The sequence below is a fragment of the Colobus angolensis genome, unplaced genomic scaffold, assembly GCF_000951035.1.
Source record: "Colobus angolensis palliatus isolate OR3802 unplaced genomic scaffold, Cang.pa_1.0 Scaffold100, whole genome shotgun sequence".
Lineage (NCBI taxonomy): Eukaryota > Metazoa > Chordata > Mammalia > Primates > Cercopithecidae > Colobus > Colobus angolensis.
This window is the reverse complement of record NW_012110920.1, coordinates 6612473-6630226: the sequence shown is the minus strand read 5'-3', so window position 1 is coordinate 6630226 and position 17754 is coordinate 6612473. Positions and strand designations below refer to the sequence as shown.

At 49.3% G+C, this 17754-nt stretch overlaps 1 protein-coding gene across 3 annotated transcripts in view; it reads left to right on the top strand.

The window, feature by feature from the left end:
- LAMB3 (laminin, beta 3) overlaps positions 1–17754 on the top strand; it is a 39164-nt gene that overhangs the window by 9548 nt on the left and 11862 nt on the right. For all 3 annotated transcript variants that reach the window (XM_011938039.1, XM_011938048.1, XM_011938057.1), the window contains exons 4-14: positions 4030–4144; positions 4693–4766; positions 7973–8164; positions 9505–9568; positions 9862–10055; positions 11729–11849; positions 12611–12799; positions 14339–14494; positions 14950–15146; positions 15550–15661; positions 16499–16877. In XM_011938039.1, the coding sequence (XP_011793429.1) occupies positions 4030–4144; positions 4693–4766; positions 7973–8164; positions 9505–9568; positions 9862–10055; positions 11729–11849; positions 12611–12799; positions 14339–14494; positions 14950–15146; positions 15550–15661; positions 16499–16877 (1793 nt within the window). The remainder of the gene's footprint in view (positions 1–4029; positions 4145–4692; positions 4767–7972; positions 8165–9504; positions 9569–9861; positions 10056–11728; positions 11850–12610; positions 12800–14338; positions 14495–14949; positions 15147–15549; positions 15662–16498; positions 16878–17754) is intronic.

The window sequence follows — 17754 nt, the reverse complement described above, 5'->3', positions numbered from 1 at the left end:
GATAAATTCCTCCTTTAGCTATGTTACTGTGATAAGCAGCACGTAGTTTGTAAGCCTACGATGCCATCTGATCCTGCCATCAGTGCCTGCACACGTGGAAGGAAGGAGAAGAAGGCATGGGTGCCCCAGATTATCCCCATGAAGACTGAGGGAGGAGCAGGGCAATAAACCCTGGGCATTTTTAGTTGGTTTTGTTTTATAATACTATCTGCTCTCCTGAATATAAAAATTAATATATATCCAAGGTATAAAAGTTTAAACAGACTTGGTGCAAGTGGCTCACGCCTGTAATCTCAGCACTTTGGGAGGCCGGGGTGGGTGGATCATTTGAGGTCAAGAGTTTGAGACCAGCCTGGCCAACATGGTGAAATCCCGTCTCTACTAAAAATACAAAAATTAGCTGGGCATAGTGGCTTATGCCTGTAATCCTAGCTACTCGGGAGGCTGAGGTGGGAGAATCGTTTGAGCCTGGGAGGCAGAGGGTTGCAGTGAGCAGAGATCGTGGCACTGCACCCCAGAGTCTGGGCGAGAGAGTGAGACCTTGTCTCAAACAAACAAACAGACAAAAAGTTTAAACATAATAAAAAACAGCAGAGAAGGAAAAAACAAGTTATCTATGATTCCACTACCCAGAGATATCAGGTTGAACTGTATGCAGTTGCCATTTTTGTAGGTCAAAATGGGTGAATATCAGCAATTTCATGTTTTCACTTAATATATTGGTGTATTTCCTTCCAAATACTTTACATTCCTTTAAATGGAAATATATACATATATATATATATTCACACACACATATATATTTGAGACTATAATGTATATGCAAGTATATGCCCAGTTTTTTTTCATAAAACATAATATAATCATTTCTCCATGCAATTAAATTTTTTTCTCTAAACAGTGTTTTTAATAGTTACATAATGTCCTGTCGTTTGGGAGTATCAAGGACATTTCCGCAGTCCCCAGCTACTTGTCCCATGGGCCAGAGAAAGAAAGAGACTTGTTTCTGGCACTCTCTTGACCAGGGAAGGGCTGGACCAGCTCCCAGCAGAGCTGGGGAGAAAGCTCTGGTGACAGGCGGCCGGAAGGCAGCTGGCCCTTGTCTCTCCTCAGGACATGTGCTGAGTGCAGGCAGAGGACAGGAGTGGAAAAGTTTGTTCCTGAGAGGCTGGGAAGAGTATAAAGAAGGGCATGCTCCCTGCCAGGGACCAAAATAGGGGTCTGGAGGGGAGTCAGGCTCTAGCAAGGGCCTTCTCTTGCCCAGAAAGGATTATTTTAAGTGCTCAGGTATTTCAGCCAGCGACAGGTCTCCAGTTTCTGTGGTAACTGAGCTGAGTCAGCTGGAGAAGCCCCATTTCTTCCCAAAGTGCTCTCTCTGCCTTAGCCTTCCCCATGATAAGCTTCAAGGTCAGACCAAGCCCTTCTTGGGGCTCGCTGCATGAGACAGAGACTGCTACCCTTTAGCATACTTCCCCACATCTTTGCCACTCCACTAGTTTCGAGTGGAAGTGAGAGGATGAAAGAAGGGAGAAAGAGAGAAAGGAGAGGAGGGACCCTTTCTGATGCTGACGGTGGGAATCAGTCAATAGCAAAGCCATGTTGCCTCTTTGTGCCTCAGCATTCTCCTCTGTAAATGGGGCTACTACTACTTCTCACGTAGGGTTATTGTGAAATGTAAGTAGGCTATTGCATTGAAACTTCCAAGGACTCCTCTGCACATAGTTGTACTCCACTTACTACTGATGCTTTATTACCTGCTCACTCTTCCACCCCTCCCTTCAAACTCCCTAATTGCAGGAAGGGAGTGCCTAGTAATAATGCTAATGCAAATCGTTGGGCTTTACTGAAAATTTGCTATTCATTTATTCAAGAGGAATTTAGTGAGGGTCTATTATGTGCTGGGTATTTTTCTAAGCACTGGGAATACAGCAGTGAAGGATTGCAAATTCCTGCCCTCATGGAGTATACATTCTAGAAGGGAGAGGCAGACAATATACAAATAAATAAATTGACAGTAAGTATACAATGAGTCAAGTGTAGATATGTACTGTGAAAAAATATAGCAGGGCAAGGGAATGCATAGTGAGTGCTGGGAGGTGGGGCAATGGGTGCTACTTCATTTTATTTCATTATTTTTTTTTGAGACAGAGTCTCGCTCTGTCGCCTAGGCTGGAGTGCGGTGGCAGCATCTTGGCTCACTGCAACCTCTGCCTCCCAGATTCAAGCAATTCTCTTGCCTCAGCCTCCCGAGTAGCTGGGACTACAGGCACCTGCCACCACACCTGGCTAATTTTTGCATTTTTAGTAGAAACAAGATTTCACCACGTTGGCCAGGCTGGTCTCGAACTCCTGACCTTGTGATCTGCCTGCCTTGGCCTCCCAAAGTGCTGGGATTACAGGTGTGAGCCACAGCGCCCCGCCAATGGGTGCTACTTTTTAAAGGGCTTATGTGCCAGCTGTTATTTGAGCCTTAAACACCCAAAGAATGAATGTTTAATAAAGCATTTTTGGACATGCCAAGGGCACCTCCAAGCACTAGGAAGGGTGATAGTTCCTCCGCAGAGCGAGTGAGAGCTGGAAAGTGGAGTGGTAAGCAGAGGCCCAGGGAACCAAGACACCTGGCTCCTCTCTTTGCTCTCTCCTGTTGCAGGCAGTGCCAGCTTTGGAGAGGGAAGATGGGTGTTGGGCAGGGAGGTTCTATCACTCAAGGCATAGGCCCCACATATCCACTCAGACTCTTTGCGTTGGTCCTTTGTTCTGGTGAGTGGAGGCTTAGAGGAAAGCAGAGGTACAGGGTGTGTGGAGGGACAGTTTTCCCTACCCAGAAGGACCTGCAGGTCCAGGAGGTTCTTGTCCAAGCCTTGCATCTACTTGTTGGCAAATTTGGAGCCCTGTGGATAGTATTGTTTAAGCTACACACAGGGTTTGGGATCATGGTTACTCAGAGAAAACAGATTTTATGTGTGTTTTATGGGGGAGCTGAGAAAAGGTCACGTTATCTGTGTGTGTGTGTGCGTGTGCATGTGCACGTGTGTGCGTGTGTGTGTGTATGTGTATATGTATGCACATAGGCACAAGCTAAAAGAACAAGGGATATGTCAACTCTCTGGCCATGCTGTTTTTCTTGGTGATCCTTGCTCTGCCATGAAACCCATGGGTTTCAGTTCTGGCTCCTGTCTCATTCCAAGAGACAAGCATAGGCCAGGTTATTGGGGACCTCCCCAGTGAGGCTGATTGGTCTCCTGTAGGTAGGGAATACCAAACCTGAGAAAGATCCTCAAGCCCCAGATGTCACTGCTGGAGAGCCTTAGAGATCATTTGAATGTCACTAGAATTTTGGCTCCCTGAGGGCAGGACCTTTGTTTAGTTCCCTATTATAACTCCTGAGCCCAGAGTAGAGTCTGGCACATAGTATATGCTAAATAAGCATTTGTTGGGTAAATGAAAAGCTCTAGCTCAATCCCCACTTAATTTACAGAGGAGAAAGTTAAGCCTAGGAAATAGAGGTGACAGAGCTAGGACTGTAGATCCACATTTCCTTGTCTTCTTTTGGAGTCCTCTCTCTCTGACTCTCAAAACCCCAGAATTTCCCAGGCTGCCAGGATTAAATGAGGTGAGCTATTAAACTTTCCAGCCTATGCCTAGTATGTAGTAGGTGCTCAATTAGTATGAATTTCTCCCCCGTCTCCCCTTTTTTTTTCCTGCCCTTGGCACTTCCTCAAGTTTCTCTGCAAGGCAATGTCATGTACTCAAGTATTTTTTCCCACCTTGTACCTCTTCTCCATTCACACATCTATTCACCATTCACTTGCTGTGTGTTAGGAGGGACACAAAGGATTTCAGAGATGACCAATTAAAAGATGATCAATAGCCCTGTTTTAAGAGATTAATCCTTCAAAGTATATTAATAAAACTAGCGATTCCTAAGGGCAGGATTTCCACAGAGGGGATATGCTGGGATCTCAGGACGCAAGGGGGAATTCTATTAGGACCCCACCTCTGAGTGTCTACTGTCTTCCTCTCCCACAGTGGCAGATGAAATGCTGCAAGTGTGACTCCAGGCAGCCTCACAACTACTACAGTCACCGAGTAGAGAATGTGGCTTCATCTTCCGGCCCCATGCGCTGGTGGCAGTCACAGAATGGTGAGCATTTGCCATCTACAGGGACTCAAACTGTGCAGCCTCCACAGGATGAGGTGGATGGAAGGTGCCCTGTAACCCTTTGGGTTTCCCAGGCATTTCTTATGGTGATGTGACATGGGTGATTGACAAGAAGAACCTTTCTGCCTCATATTTGAGGTCCGTTGGATGTTATGGTAGAAGAATTTGTTGGAGGTGAAGGAAAGGGTATGAGGAGAGAGGAATGTCTTTATTTCCCTCCACTCAGTCTCAGGGGGTGGGCTTGCAGAATTAAGCTTTGGGAACAAGTCTGTGTGGAACAGACGAGTTGAAGCCCTCCAAAGTATTGAAGACATCAGGTGATGGTGGGAAGGAAACTTAGCCAAAAACAGATAGGATCTTGAATAGATAACATAAGCAGAAACATACCACTTCCCACTCCTCTCCAAGAGGGAGTTTGGAAAATCAAGGTTAGAGAGTTTCTGACTTCCTAGAGCTAGTCTAGTCCAGGGCTTCCTTCAGGGCTGGGGAAGTGGAAAGTCTCTGGCTGACAGTTTCTACTTTTTGTCCAGATGTGAACCCTGTCTCTCTGCAGCTGGACCTGGACAGGAGATTCCAGCTTCAGGAAGTCATGATGGAGTTCCAGGTGCGCCTCCTGGGGGTGGCAGCGGATAGGAGAGGGGCTCCTGGGCCATGTGGGCATGGAGCCATGGAGGAGCACAGTGTCCTTGTCTCTCTGGGCTGGGGCAACACTCACCATGAGCCTATATCATGGTGACAGCAAAGGACTTGCTCCTGGGTGAACAGTGGCACCTCTAGGCTCCCTGTCTTGGCCATGCAGTGGTTGCATATCCTCTTCCTCTCTCATTCTCCACCCTCAACCCATCTAATTAATTCATGTCTGCCAAGTACCAATTCTACTGGTCCCAGTTGCTTATTGTACATTTGTGTATTCTTGGTATACTCTGTTTTAATAACTTTGCATATTAGATTGAGTTTAACAAGCAGCCAAGAACTTGCCTATCCAACTAACTGACGGATGTTCCTTTGGAACAGCTCTCTTGGTGGGCAATCTACTCATTCAGTGCCATTACTTCTCAAAGCACTTTCAGATTCTGCCTTTAGAACAGCCTTCTAGATACTTCTTTTGGAGGAAACATTTTCATTTAATTGCCATAGGTCAATTTTTTCTTTTCAGAAATGATTTGGTTTTATTCTTTCTACAGAAATAGTCAGATATTCAATGATCAAATTTGGTTAATAAGATTAAATGATTAGGAAGGGAGATATAACTTTCAGGAGTTAAAATGAGCTTGGAATAAAAAGTAATAGGACCTAATTTCTTACGTGACTGAAGAAGTTGGCTCTAAGAGCCTCGCCCCATCTAAAGGTCAAAGGTATTTTGAGAAATGCAAGTATCGTTTGACTAAATGCCCAGTCTCTAAAGGTGGCAACTTTGAAGGGCAGCATATTCATTTGGATGGATAGTGTTAAATAGTCTCCTCACTTTATCATCACTCACCTGTTCATTTATTTGTCAATTATTTGTGAGCACTTACTGAACACTGATTACACGGCAGGCTTGGTGTCAGATGTTAGGGATATAAAGATGAATAAAACCAAATCACAATCTTCAAGCAGCTTTCACCATATGTGGGGAAGTCAGTAGTGAGAGAGTGCAATGTGTGCACAATATTGGTAAGAAGAGGTGCTGGGAGCCCAGGATGGGGCTCTCACATGGTCTGTCTTGGGAGGGCTTGTCAGGGAGTACATCCAGGGGAAGATGAACTTTCATAGACCAGTAATGGCCAGGTGAAGGGCAATGTTTATTCCAAGCAAACAGAACCATAAACACAAAGACCAGGAGGCAGGCGGCAAGAAGGTGAGGTATATGATTGGGGATGGGGGCAAGGTAATGCACATAGGGCCTGGAGGGTAAAATGTGCTTGGTGGCAAGAGGTGGGGATGTGGAGGGCTTCAGCGAGATGAGTTTCCAGGTATCCACAGAGGGAGGGGAGCAGACTGAAGATTCACCATTCGTTCAACAAATGTGTGCTAAACACCGATGTGCTGGGTGTTGGGGGTCCACCTGTGAACCACAGACAATAGGGGCTACAGCCTGGTCTACTGAGTCTCAACCAGGGGCACTATTCTGCCCTCCCCTCTCCCGCAGGGGATAGCTGACAATTTCTGGAGACATTTTTGGTTGTCGTAACTACGGGTATGTAATGATATCTGGTGGGTAGAAGTCAGGGATGCTGTTCACCAGGCTGCAGTGCACAGGACAGCTCCTAGGACTAAGATTTCCCCAACTCAGTACTTAAACAGTGAGAATGGTTGAGAAATCCTGGTCTCATGGGAAAAGAATAAAAAGCAAGAAACCAACAAGTAAATAATTGGAAATCGTGGTGACGTTTCTGAAGGAAACAAGATGCTGAAATAGAAAATAATGGGGCAGGGTGGGGTGGGCCAGCCATGAGCAGGAGAACGCACTTCAGTCAGGTATCGAAAGATCTGTACCAGGAAATGGCATTTAAGCTAAGAACAAAAGATGAGAGGGAACCTACCAGCAGGAGGAGTATCCCAAGTAGGAAGACTGGACAAAGGCTCTGAGGAGGGACTGAGCTTGGTTTGGGGCTTGAAGAGAGGTGGTGGCCTGAGAGAAGGCAGGGCCCAGGGAGCCTGGGGCCTCTTCACTCATAGTCAGAAGTTCAGCTTTCATTCCAGAATAGTATTGGAGGATTTTTAGCAGACGATTGACAAGGCCCATTTTATGTTTTAAGAAGATGGCCAGCCTGGCCAACATGGCAAAACCCTGTCTCTGCTAAAAATATGAAGATTAGCTCGGCATGGTGGGTCACACCTGTAATCTCAGCACTTTGGGAGGCCGAGGCAGGTGGATCACTTGAGGTCAGGAGTTCGAGACCAGCCTGGCCAACATAGCGAAACCCTGTCTCTACTAAAAATACAAAAATTAGCAGGGCATTGAGGTGTACACCTGTAATTCCAGCTACTCAGGAGGCTGAGACAGGAGAATCGCTGGAATCCGGGAGGTAGAGGTTGCAGTGAGCCGAGATTGCACCACTGCACTCCAGCCTGAGTGATGGAGTAAGACTCTGTCTCAAAAAAAAAAAAAAAAAAAAAGAAGATATGACTGAGTAAGAGTGAATGTGGAGAAAGGGGAAATCAGATGAAGCTTACTGGGGAGATCAGGCAGGAGGGAACCCTGAAGCTGGAGAGAGAGGCCTGGGCCTGGTTCAGTATCTGCTTTGGAAGCTGAGTTTATAGACCTGCAGTTCCAGGAAGTTGTTCAAGCTGGGAGCTGTCAGCATAAAGACCACATTTAAAGCCACCCAAAATGGATGAAATCATTTTGTAGGAAGGAGCAGGGACTCAATATGTCATGCTAAGGTGCTCAGATTATATCATGAGATCAATGCAGACTGATTGAAGCTCTCAAAGATCAGATAATCACCCGGAAAGAGCTCTCTGGTGAGTGGGGAACGTGGTTTGGAGGGCCAGGACAGAGGAGGCTGGACATGAGTTCCAGGAGGGGAGAGAGAGAGAAAGAGAAAATGGTGAGCTATGGGAAGTGTAGGAGCAGGGGAATGTCTAGCCTGGAAGCCTGGTAAGCTGAGCTAGGGATCACTCCTTCTGGAAGGCAGATCCTGGGGAGAAACTTCTGTGGCCTGTGGTATGCCAGGAGATTTGGACCCGGAAGCTCCTGAGCCCACTTGCTCCCGCTGGGCTCCCTTTCTCCCCAGTTCACTGGAGGAGCCTGTCACTCTGCTTGTGTCTCCATGGGGCACAGCCCCAGCACCTCCTCTCTGCACACTGCCCTTGTCTCCGCAGGGGCCCATGCCCGCCGGCATGCTGATTGAGCGCTCCTCAGACTTCGGTAAGACCTGGCGAGTGTACCAGTACCTGGCTGCTGACTGCACCTCCACCTTCCCTTGGGTCCGCCAGGGCCGGCCTCAGAGCTGGCAGGATGTTCGGTGCCAGTCCCTGCCCCAGAGGCCTAATGCACGCCTAAATGGGGGGAAGGTAGGTAGAAGGAATCCTGAAAACTAGGCCTGGGGAGAAGTCCCTGATGTCCCACTGTTCACACAGCCGCACGGACTCTTGAGAAGGAATGGAAACATCCTTGCCAGCTCCCCTTGCTGACTTCCTGAATTCCCCCCCGGTAATGACCCCTGTGGCCACCCTCAAAACATTTGTTGCTTATCCTCTTTCTGAGGAGGGATATTTCAGAAAGACCTTGGGGCCACCACATTACTCACCCCTGCTCTCTTACTCACCCCTGCCCTCTTCCACAGCCCCCTCCCCCGTGTCTCATTGTCTCATCCCTCTAGTGGGAAGATGAAATCAACCCTACTTTGGTGTGAGGATTTTGGGATGGCTAGTTAGATGCAAGAGCAAAATACACAAATTTCATTTCACCTTGGTAGGGTTTAACACAAAAATAAACATTTTCAGTTTATTCCATCCATCTAACCCAGTCTTAGCCCTTGGAGGGAATTCTGGTATAACCCAGAGCCCGAATTCTCCTGAGCTTAAACCCTGAGCTAGAAATAAGAACCTGCCTGAAGAAACACTCAGAATGTTTCTCCTTAAGTCCTCCTGACATGATCAAATTCTTTCATAACTGCTTTTCCCCATCCCCTAGCAGAAGAGGCTGTAGTTTCTCTTCTCCTTTCCCTGGCCGAGACACAAGTGAGCCCTCAGAGCTGCTCTCATGTGGACCAACGCTCAGAGTGGGGCCCTCTATGTGGGCCATGCATCTCTTCCTTGGGGTTTAGCAGTTCCTCTTTGGTTATACCCTTACCCAAATCTATGTTAACCACATTCTTCACACAGCAGATCAGAACACAGGACTGTTTCCTAACTTGTGGAGGGCTGATGTGAAAACTCTTCCTGGGATATGTAGATGATGAGTGGTTTTTTTTTTTTTTTTTAAATAAATCAAAAGCACAGTTGAAACTAGGATTGTCCAGAATGCTGTGGTCACCCACATTCATGCATCCTTGGATTTTAGATTTCTCACTCATCCTGAGTCATGAGAAAATTAGTGTCTCCTAAACCCTCATATGTAGATGATACATCTTACCATACTTTTTGACCCAGGGAACTCAGGAAATTCTTAGGATACTTATATTTTCAACTGGGTGGGGGGTACACACACACACACACACACACACATTTATGGCCCAGTGATCATCTTGCTCCCCCAGAGCAGCTGACAACCTCATAGCCATGGTCTGTCTCAGGTTCCAGGTAACAAGGACTTCAAATGTGAGGCATATAATGGAAAGGAAGGTTTCTTCTGAGCTCGAGGCACACTATTTGTCTCTTCTTAAGTGCTTCTCTTTCCCTTCCCTCTGTAGGTCCAACTTAACCTTATGGATTTAGCATCTGGGATTCCAGCAACTCAAAGTAAAAAAATTCAAGGTCAGTGTGGCCCCTCCTCTTGTCCATGGAACTATGAGTGGGAAAGGAAACAGAGTTGGAACCCAGGTCATGGAAATTTCCTGGTTTTTCATGTTTTTGTCAACGTGGTTGGGGATTTAATACTTGCCCTGCTTGCCCAATAGGGACATTGTCTGTGGGATGCTATGGGATGGTTGAGGTCTGGAGAGGATGGCCCATGGTATCACATATGAAGGAGACTCTATGTGCCTCTAACTTCCTTTCTTTATTTTCCATTCTCCAACCCCTCCCTCTTTGCTGTTTGGTCCTCTCAGAGCTGGGGGAGATCACAAACTTGAGAGTCAACTTCACCAGGCTGGCCCCTGTGCCCCAAAGGGGCTACCACCCTCCCAGCGCCTACTATGCCGTGTCTCAGCTCCGTCTGCAGGGGAGCTGCTTCTGTCACGGCCATGCTGATCGCTGCGCCCCCAAGCCTGGGGCCTCTGCTGGCCCCTCCACCGCCGTGCAGGTGACAGCCTAGGGTGGGAAGGGGAGTGGAAGGGGGCAGGACCAGGGCAGACTACGGACATTCTTGGGGCTCCTGTAAAGCAGGAAGGGCACTAAATCTAAAACTTGGGTACTTAATACTTCAGCAGCAACAACAAAAAATCTAAGTGGTTTTCGTTCCAAAAATCAGAATCGTTTAGATAGAATCCCTATGATATTCTAATTTTATGATTGGTTTTTAAAGCTCCCAGGTGACTCGAATGTACTGCCAGGTCTGACAGCCACTGGTTTAGGGATTTTAAAGTCTCATCTAGTGGTGAGATATGGGAGCAGGGTGAGAGACCAATGTTTAATACAGATGCTAAGTCTACCCTAGACCAGGCAGATTGACTTCAGCAGGGATGGGAGTTGAGAAGTTCCAGTTTAACAAGCCCTCCCCTCCCAGAGAATTTTGCTGTGAAACCAAACTTGAGAACCACAGGTATAGAAGAGAGAACCTTGAGCAAAGAAGCGGAGGGACCCAACATGGGAGTGTGACAGCTGTCCTAGTGATAGGGGGATAGGAGGAAATCATGTAAGATGGCCTGGGAGGGAAATAGAGGTGGCAAAAGCCTCAGCTGGCATTCTTCTTTCCACTTCTGGGCCAACTTCTGCCCCAGGCTGCAGAGGTGTGCAGAGGGAGCCCAGTTCAGGGAGTGTGTCATCTGTCAGGGCCCATGAGACATACTCCTAGAACCCAAGGCTGAGTGACACAGAGGGAATACAATATGCTATGAGATGACAGGGAGGGAGGGAGCCACCCAGCCCTGGTGGTCCTCAAATCTGGCTTTTAAAAGGTGCCACTGCCTGGGCCTCATCCTTGAGATTCAGACTGAACTGGGTCTGGACCTTGGCATTTTAAAAAATGCTCCCCAGGTGACACTGAGGTGCAGCCAGGGTTGAGATCTATGGAATTAGAGGGACCAGGGAGCCCTTATGAGAGCAGTGCCATTCTAGCTGAAGCCTAGCTGGCAGGATTTTGCAAATGAATACAGAGAGAAGAGAATTCTAGGTAGAAGCAAAACCATTGCTAAAGGCCAAAAGGTGGGGAAAGTAGGGCTTGCAGAGGGAGCAGCTAGAAGTTCAGCTTGCTGTGCTGTCAGCAGGGCATGGGAGCTGAGAATGCAACTAACATGATACAGGTCCTTGAGTGCCAGGCTGAAGGTGTTGGGCTTAATTTGGAAGGCAATTAGCACACAATAGCTGTTCTACTTTTATACCTTAATGAGTCTAGTGACAGTTCATCACAACAGTTCCATTAGCCAAACAACTGTAGTCATAGATTGTTGGAATATAAATCTCCAGAGGACCCCAGCAGCTTCTGGATCCCACAGTTTGCCAAGGGTTTCTGAGCACCTTCCAAGCGCTGCCTCTGACTAGGTGTCACGGGGGTGTCCAAGTGCAAGGAGTGAGCTTGCAAAAACCTCACTAGGGGAGCAGTGCGGGCACAAGTACGTGCACACACACACGTGTGCTCATATGTGCGGAACAATGTCAGACAGTTTCACAGGAGCTAGGTGAAGTCTGCGGCATTCAGAGGAAGCGTCCTGGAAGGGTTGGTGTCTGAGCCAGACCTGAGTGGTACACAGAGGGCAGGTCCATCCCTGGGGCCCTTCTTTGTTGATTACTCCTGATGGCTGATGGTCCCTCTTCCAGGTCCACGATGTCTGCGTCTGCCAGCACAACACTGCCGGCCCAAATTGTGAACGCTGTGCGCCCTTCTACAACAACCGGCCCTGGAGACCTGCAGAGGGTCAGGACACCCATGAATGCCAAAGTAGGAGCTTTGGATCACCCCTTCCCTGTAGGGTCTGGGTCAAGTGCTAGCCCCTCTAGGCCTCAGTGACCTCACCTGGGACACAGGGGGATCCAGTCTTTCTTATGTAAATGTAAACTGAATTGCACTGTTACAATTCAAGCTCTCCTGGCTCTGTGAGGATGGAGATAGTATTTGGGTGACATCCTCCCACCATCCCCTGCCTCTCCTCAGCCAGGCCTGGAGGGACCATGACTTGGCTGATGCTTCTGATTCCATGTGACTTTCATGGTATCCCCAGAGCCTGCTTCTTCTGGCCTCTCCAGTTGCTTTACCCTGTTTAGGACATATCTGGTTTTCTGTTGTCATTTTTCCTAATTCAAATGGCTCCCTAGAATCAGGGACTTTGTTTACATAAATGAGGAAAGCAGAGATTCTCATTCCGGAGACAGGCAGTGACCCAAGAGGAGACCAATGTTGGCAGTGGGAGGGTTGGGGATAGAGCATTCAAAGGGTTCTTGCTTTGGCCCAACGTGGCCGCTGTTCTTGGGTTTATCCCAACAGTAGGAATCAGGAGAATCAGTTCTTATTCTCCTCTGCTTTCTTATTGGTCATGTAACCTTAAATAAATTACACAAACCTCCCTTGGCCTCAGTTTCCCCACTTCCCTGCCTTGATCATCTTGCAGAGTTGTTACAGATGCCAATGAGCTTTTGTGGAACACGCTCTGTAGACAGCAAAGGCGTGGGTCAGATGTCAGCCCTGGGACTCTCTTTTTCCAGGGTGCGACTGCAATGGGCACTCAGAGACATGTCACTTTGACCCCGCTGTGTTTGCCGCCAGCCAGGGGGCATATGGAGGTGTGTGTGACAATTGCCGGGACCACACCGAAGGCAAGAACTGTGAGCGATGTCAGCTGCACTATTTCCGGAACCGGCGCCCGGGAGCTTCCATTCAGGAGACCTGCATCCGTGAGTAGAGGCTCTGGAGACCCAGAATGTCATTTGTCTGTTACTCCCCATCTGCTCTGGGTGCAATAGAGCACATGTTTCTGGGTACACCAAGGCCCTCATGGAGCATGAAAACTTGACTGTGAGTCAGGATTTGTGGGAGATTATTTTAATTTAGCTGAGTATTACTGGGCAAGTCACTTAACCTCTCTGGACCATCAAGCAGACAATCAATCAATAGATGGGCTTTATTTGGGGCATAGGAAAGAAAAAAGTAAACATAAGATACAGTTTCTGCCATCAGGGAACACACACACTGTTTGGCGATATAAACTACACACTCGTGAAGAAGAAGGATGAAAGCACCTTTTCCATATGTATATTATCACCTTTACCATGTTGTAATGAGGTTTGTGATTTAATTTCCTATTTCTCCCAACATTGAGAACTCCTCCATGGCAAGGATTATTTCTCACATCCTCTGGCCCTAGCACACTGACTGGAAAATCACTGATGCTCAGGGAACGTTTGTGAATGTAATGGGAGACAACAGGCAGAGGCAGCTTAACATGTCCACAAGAGCCAGCGACTTCATATAGGAGAGGGCCGCCTGGACTGAAGCAATCTGATTCGGGCAGGTTTAGTCAGAAAAGACTTTCTGGATGAAGGGGTCTTACGTTTTGAAAGGTCTGAAAGAAGTCAGGGAATGGGGTTGGGGAAAGCCGAGTCACTTTCTGTTGATGTTTGTTCCCGGGAAGAGTGAGACAGAACTGAGTTTCATCCCTGGTTCTTGCATGAACTTGAATCAGTTATTTGACATATCTGAGCCTCAGTTTCCTCCTCTGTACAATGAGAATAATAATCTCCAGGATTACCATGAAGATTCCATGAGGCAACATGTGAGAGTGCCCAGTTCAGTGGTTGGCAAGAGTAGTTGCTCAGTAAGTAATGACAACAAAACGCCTTCTATAGTACTTAGCATATGCCAATATGCTCCCCTTGCTTTATGTTTACCCATTTCTTTCTCTCTCTCTCTCTTTTTTTTTTTTTTTTGGAGATGGAGTTTCGCTCTGGTTGCCCAGGCTGGAGTGCAATGGCACAATCTCAGCTCACTGCAACCTCCACCTCCCAGATTCAAGTGATTCTTCTGCCTCAGCCTCCTGGTAGCTGGGATTACAGGCATGCACCCCTGTGCCTGGCTAATTTTGTATTTTTAGTAGAGACAGGGTTTCACCATGTTGGTCAGGTTGGTCTTGAACTCCTGACCTCAGGTGATCCACTCGCCTCGGCCTCCCAAAGTGCTGGGATTACAGGCATGAGCCACCGCACCTGGCCATTCACTCATTTATTTCTCATAAGAAGCCTATGAAGGCTGTATCATTATTTTTATTTTACAGATGAGGAAATTGAGGTACGGAGGGATTAAGTAACTTGACTAAAGCTATGAAATTGAAAGCCAGTGGTGGAACAAGGATTTGAACTAGGCAGCCTGGCTCCTGGAATCTGCTCTGAACTCTACTTTTCTTTGTTCCTACTGCGGTGACTGCTGTTGTCTCTCAGCCTGCGAGTGTGATCCGGATGGGGCAGTGCCAGGGGCTCCCTGTGACCCAGTGACTGGGCAGTGTGTGTGCAAGGAGCATGTGCAGGGAGAGCGCTGTGACCTATGCAAGCCGGGCTTCACTGGACTCACCTACACCAACCCGCAGGGCTGCCACCGTGAGTAGGGGGCGCGGCCCAGCACGACATGGGGCAGGCTGCATGGGGCCACCAGACCCATGGCTTGCCCTGCTCACTGTGCTGTCTTCAGAGGAAATCCCACTGCAGGGTAGACAGAGTGGGTGTGCCCAGGCCTTTGCCAGGAGTCCAGACTTCTTGGCCTCTTACCCAGCACCAGCTGCTGTGCTACTGGCTTCCAGCAGGTGGCAGCAGAGGTCCAAGTTGGAAGGTGGGACTGAGTCAGCCAGATGGAGGGTGGGCAGGCAGGCGGCTGAGCTGCCAGGTGGCTGGAACTGGTGGGACAGTGCAGGGGTACTGTGAGTCAGCCATGTCATCTGCAGGGAAGGGCCTTGCCTAGTTCTTTTCCCAGGTGGGGCCCCTCCCTGGATGTATGTCCTCTGGGGGTGAGTTTTTCATGGAGCGTCTGCCTGAGCTCAGCGGCTCTCCTCCTGCAGGCTGTGACTGCAACATCCTGGGGTCCCAGAGGGACATGCCGTGTGACGAGGAGAGTGGGCGCTGCCTGTGTCTGCCTAACGTGGTGGGCCCCAAGTGTGACCAGTGTGCTCCCTACCACTGGAAGCTGGCCAGTGGCCAGGGCTGTGAACCGTGTGCCTGCGACCCACACAACTCCCTCAGCCCCCAGTGCAACCAGGTACGCAGTGAGGGTGGCCTGGGGGCCCCTCAGTGGGAGAGGGGTCCTGAGCACCAGCCTTTCTGCTGCCCCCCCATGCTGCCTTTCTGGGCCTCTCCCCTGTCAGACCGGCCATCTTCTGTCCCCATTCTCCTTTGGGGAAGTCACCAGATGTCCCTCCTTCTGTGGCTCTTGGCCGTCAGTGATGCTATATGCAGCACACCTTCTGAAGGGCCCACGCTGGGCCTTGACTTCAAGGCTCATCTCTGAGTGGGAGCCCTTGCTTTGTGGGCACAGCAGCTCTGGAGGTGTCCACGAGCCCTGGATTCTACCTGTGGACCAGGAATCTAGGACACGGTCCCTGACACCAGGGTAAGGCAGAGGCTATGAGGCAGGGTCCACTGACGCTGCTCTCTCCACACAGTTCACAGGGCAGTGCCCCTGTCGGGAAGGCTTTGGTGGCCTGACGTGCAGCGCTGCAGCCATCCGCCAGTGTCCAGACCGGACCTATGGAGACGCAGCTACAGGATGCCGAGGTGCGTGCTCAAGGCCTGGCGGACGCTGAGGCTATGGGGCCAAGCACGCAGTTGGGCACGTGGTGGGGGCGTGTAGGTCTGCAACAGGGCAGAACGTCCCGTATTGATGCATGTGGTGTGGGCCTGGGCAGCCCTGTGAGTACACACACTCTGGCCCATTGGTGTAGCCTCCAAGCCCCTGAGGCAGGCCTATGTCCTGCTGTCCCTGAGTCCCCGTGACATGCCAGTTGCTTTGCTCCCCACTTTCCTGAGAGAGAGCATTTCCCAGAAGCCATCTCCAAGGCAGCAGCAAGGATGGTAGGCTGTTTCTTCATTCTTCATAGATGGAGGAAGTGAGTCCTGAGGGGCAAAGGGTGTCATTTCCCAGGGAGTCAGTTTGATGTCACCATAGGAGCACAGGCCTTGGAGTGTGCAGACAAGATTCTGGTCCCAGCTCTGCCCCTGCCTCACTGAGTGACTTTGAGGGAGCTGCTTCCCCTCTTTCAACTCGGTTTCTTCCTTTGAGAAAGAGGCATGCTGTACTTAACCTCTCTGTCCCTCAGAGAGGAACATCTAGAAAAAGTGAGGAAACCAGAGTGCTAATCCTGAGAGTGGTGTGAAGATCAAATGAGTTAATGTGTGTGTGTGACTTTAAATGGTGCCTGGCACATGGTAGGTGCTAAGTAAGCATTTGCTTTCACTGCAGCTGTTACCATGGTTTTTATTCTAGCTGTGACTTCTGTTATTCTAAGTCATGTAGAAAGAACCTCAGGTCAGACCTGCTCTTCAGGGCTCTCCCTGATAGCTGCTTCTGTCTCCCTGACCCCCGTCTCTGACCGTGATTTTTCTTGGCCCTAGCCTGTGACTGTGATTTCCGGGGAACAGAGGGCCCAGGCTGCGACAAGGCATTGGGCCGCTGCCTCTGCCGCCCTGGCTTGACTGGGCCCCGCTGTGACCAGTGCCAGCGAGGCTACTGCAACCACTACCCAGTGTGTGTGGCCTGCCACCCTTGCTTCCAGACCTATGATGCAGACCTCCGGGAGCAGACCCTGCGCCTTGGTAGCCTCCGTAATGCCACCGCCAGCCTGTGGTCAGGGCCAGGGCTGGAGGACCGTGGCCTGGCCTCCCGGATCCTAGATGCAAAGAGTAAGATTGAGCAGATCCGAGCAGTTCTCAGCAGTGCCGCAGTCACAGAGCAGGAGGTGGCTCAGGTGGCCAGTGCCATCCTCTCCCTCAGGTAATTCCCTTTCCCTGCCAAGCATTTGGAAGAATTATGCTCCGGGGTTCCTGTACGGGGCACACTGGTCCTTCCTTACATTTGTACAGCGCATTACAGTTTCAGGGCATTTTCACAGTGCTCTCTTTCAACCATTACAACAGTCCTGTGAGGTTGGTGTGGTTTTGCAGATGAGAAAACAGGCACAGATAGGTGATGTGACAGAGCCACATGGCCCCTGAAGGGCAGAGCTGGGACTCAGAACACAGCCCAGGAGCCCAAGCCCAGCATTCTTTCAAGTGCCCCGTGCTGCCTGTGGGAGGGAGTCAGCTCTGGATTAGTCACCCTGGCGGAGGGCATCCGAGAGGCAGGGGCTCTAAAAATAACTCGCATGTGGCTTTGGGATGGAAGTGGTCCCGCCCACACCCCCATCCCACCAGCAGTGGTGCCTTCTTAGTGAGATTCAGTTCTGGAAGCTTCTATAATTAGTTGGCATTCCCTGAGCACTGGCTTTCTGATGGTGCACAGAGCCATCCAGGTGTGTGAGTGGCGGGGAGGGAAAAGGCAGCCTAAGAAGAATGAAAATGGAGGCTTCGTGACTCACAATGTGCTAGAGCCACTGTCTGGGGGCTCTAGCAGAGGAACTCAAGCAAATATTGGGAACCAACCTACCTACCTACCTTCCTTCCGTCCTTCCTTCCTTCCTTCCTTCCTTCCTTCTTTCTTTCTTTCTTTCTTTCTTTCTTTCTTTTTTCCTTTCCTTTCCTTTCCTTTTTTCCTTCCTTCCTTCCTTTTTTCCTTCCTTCCTTCCTTCCTTTTTTCCTTCCTTCCTTCCTTCCTTTTTTCCTTCCTTCTTTCCTTCCTTTTCTCCTTCCTTCTTTCCCTCCCTCCCCTCCTC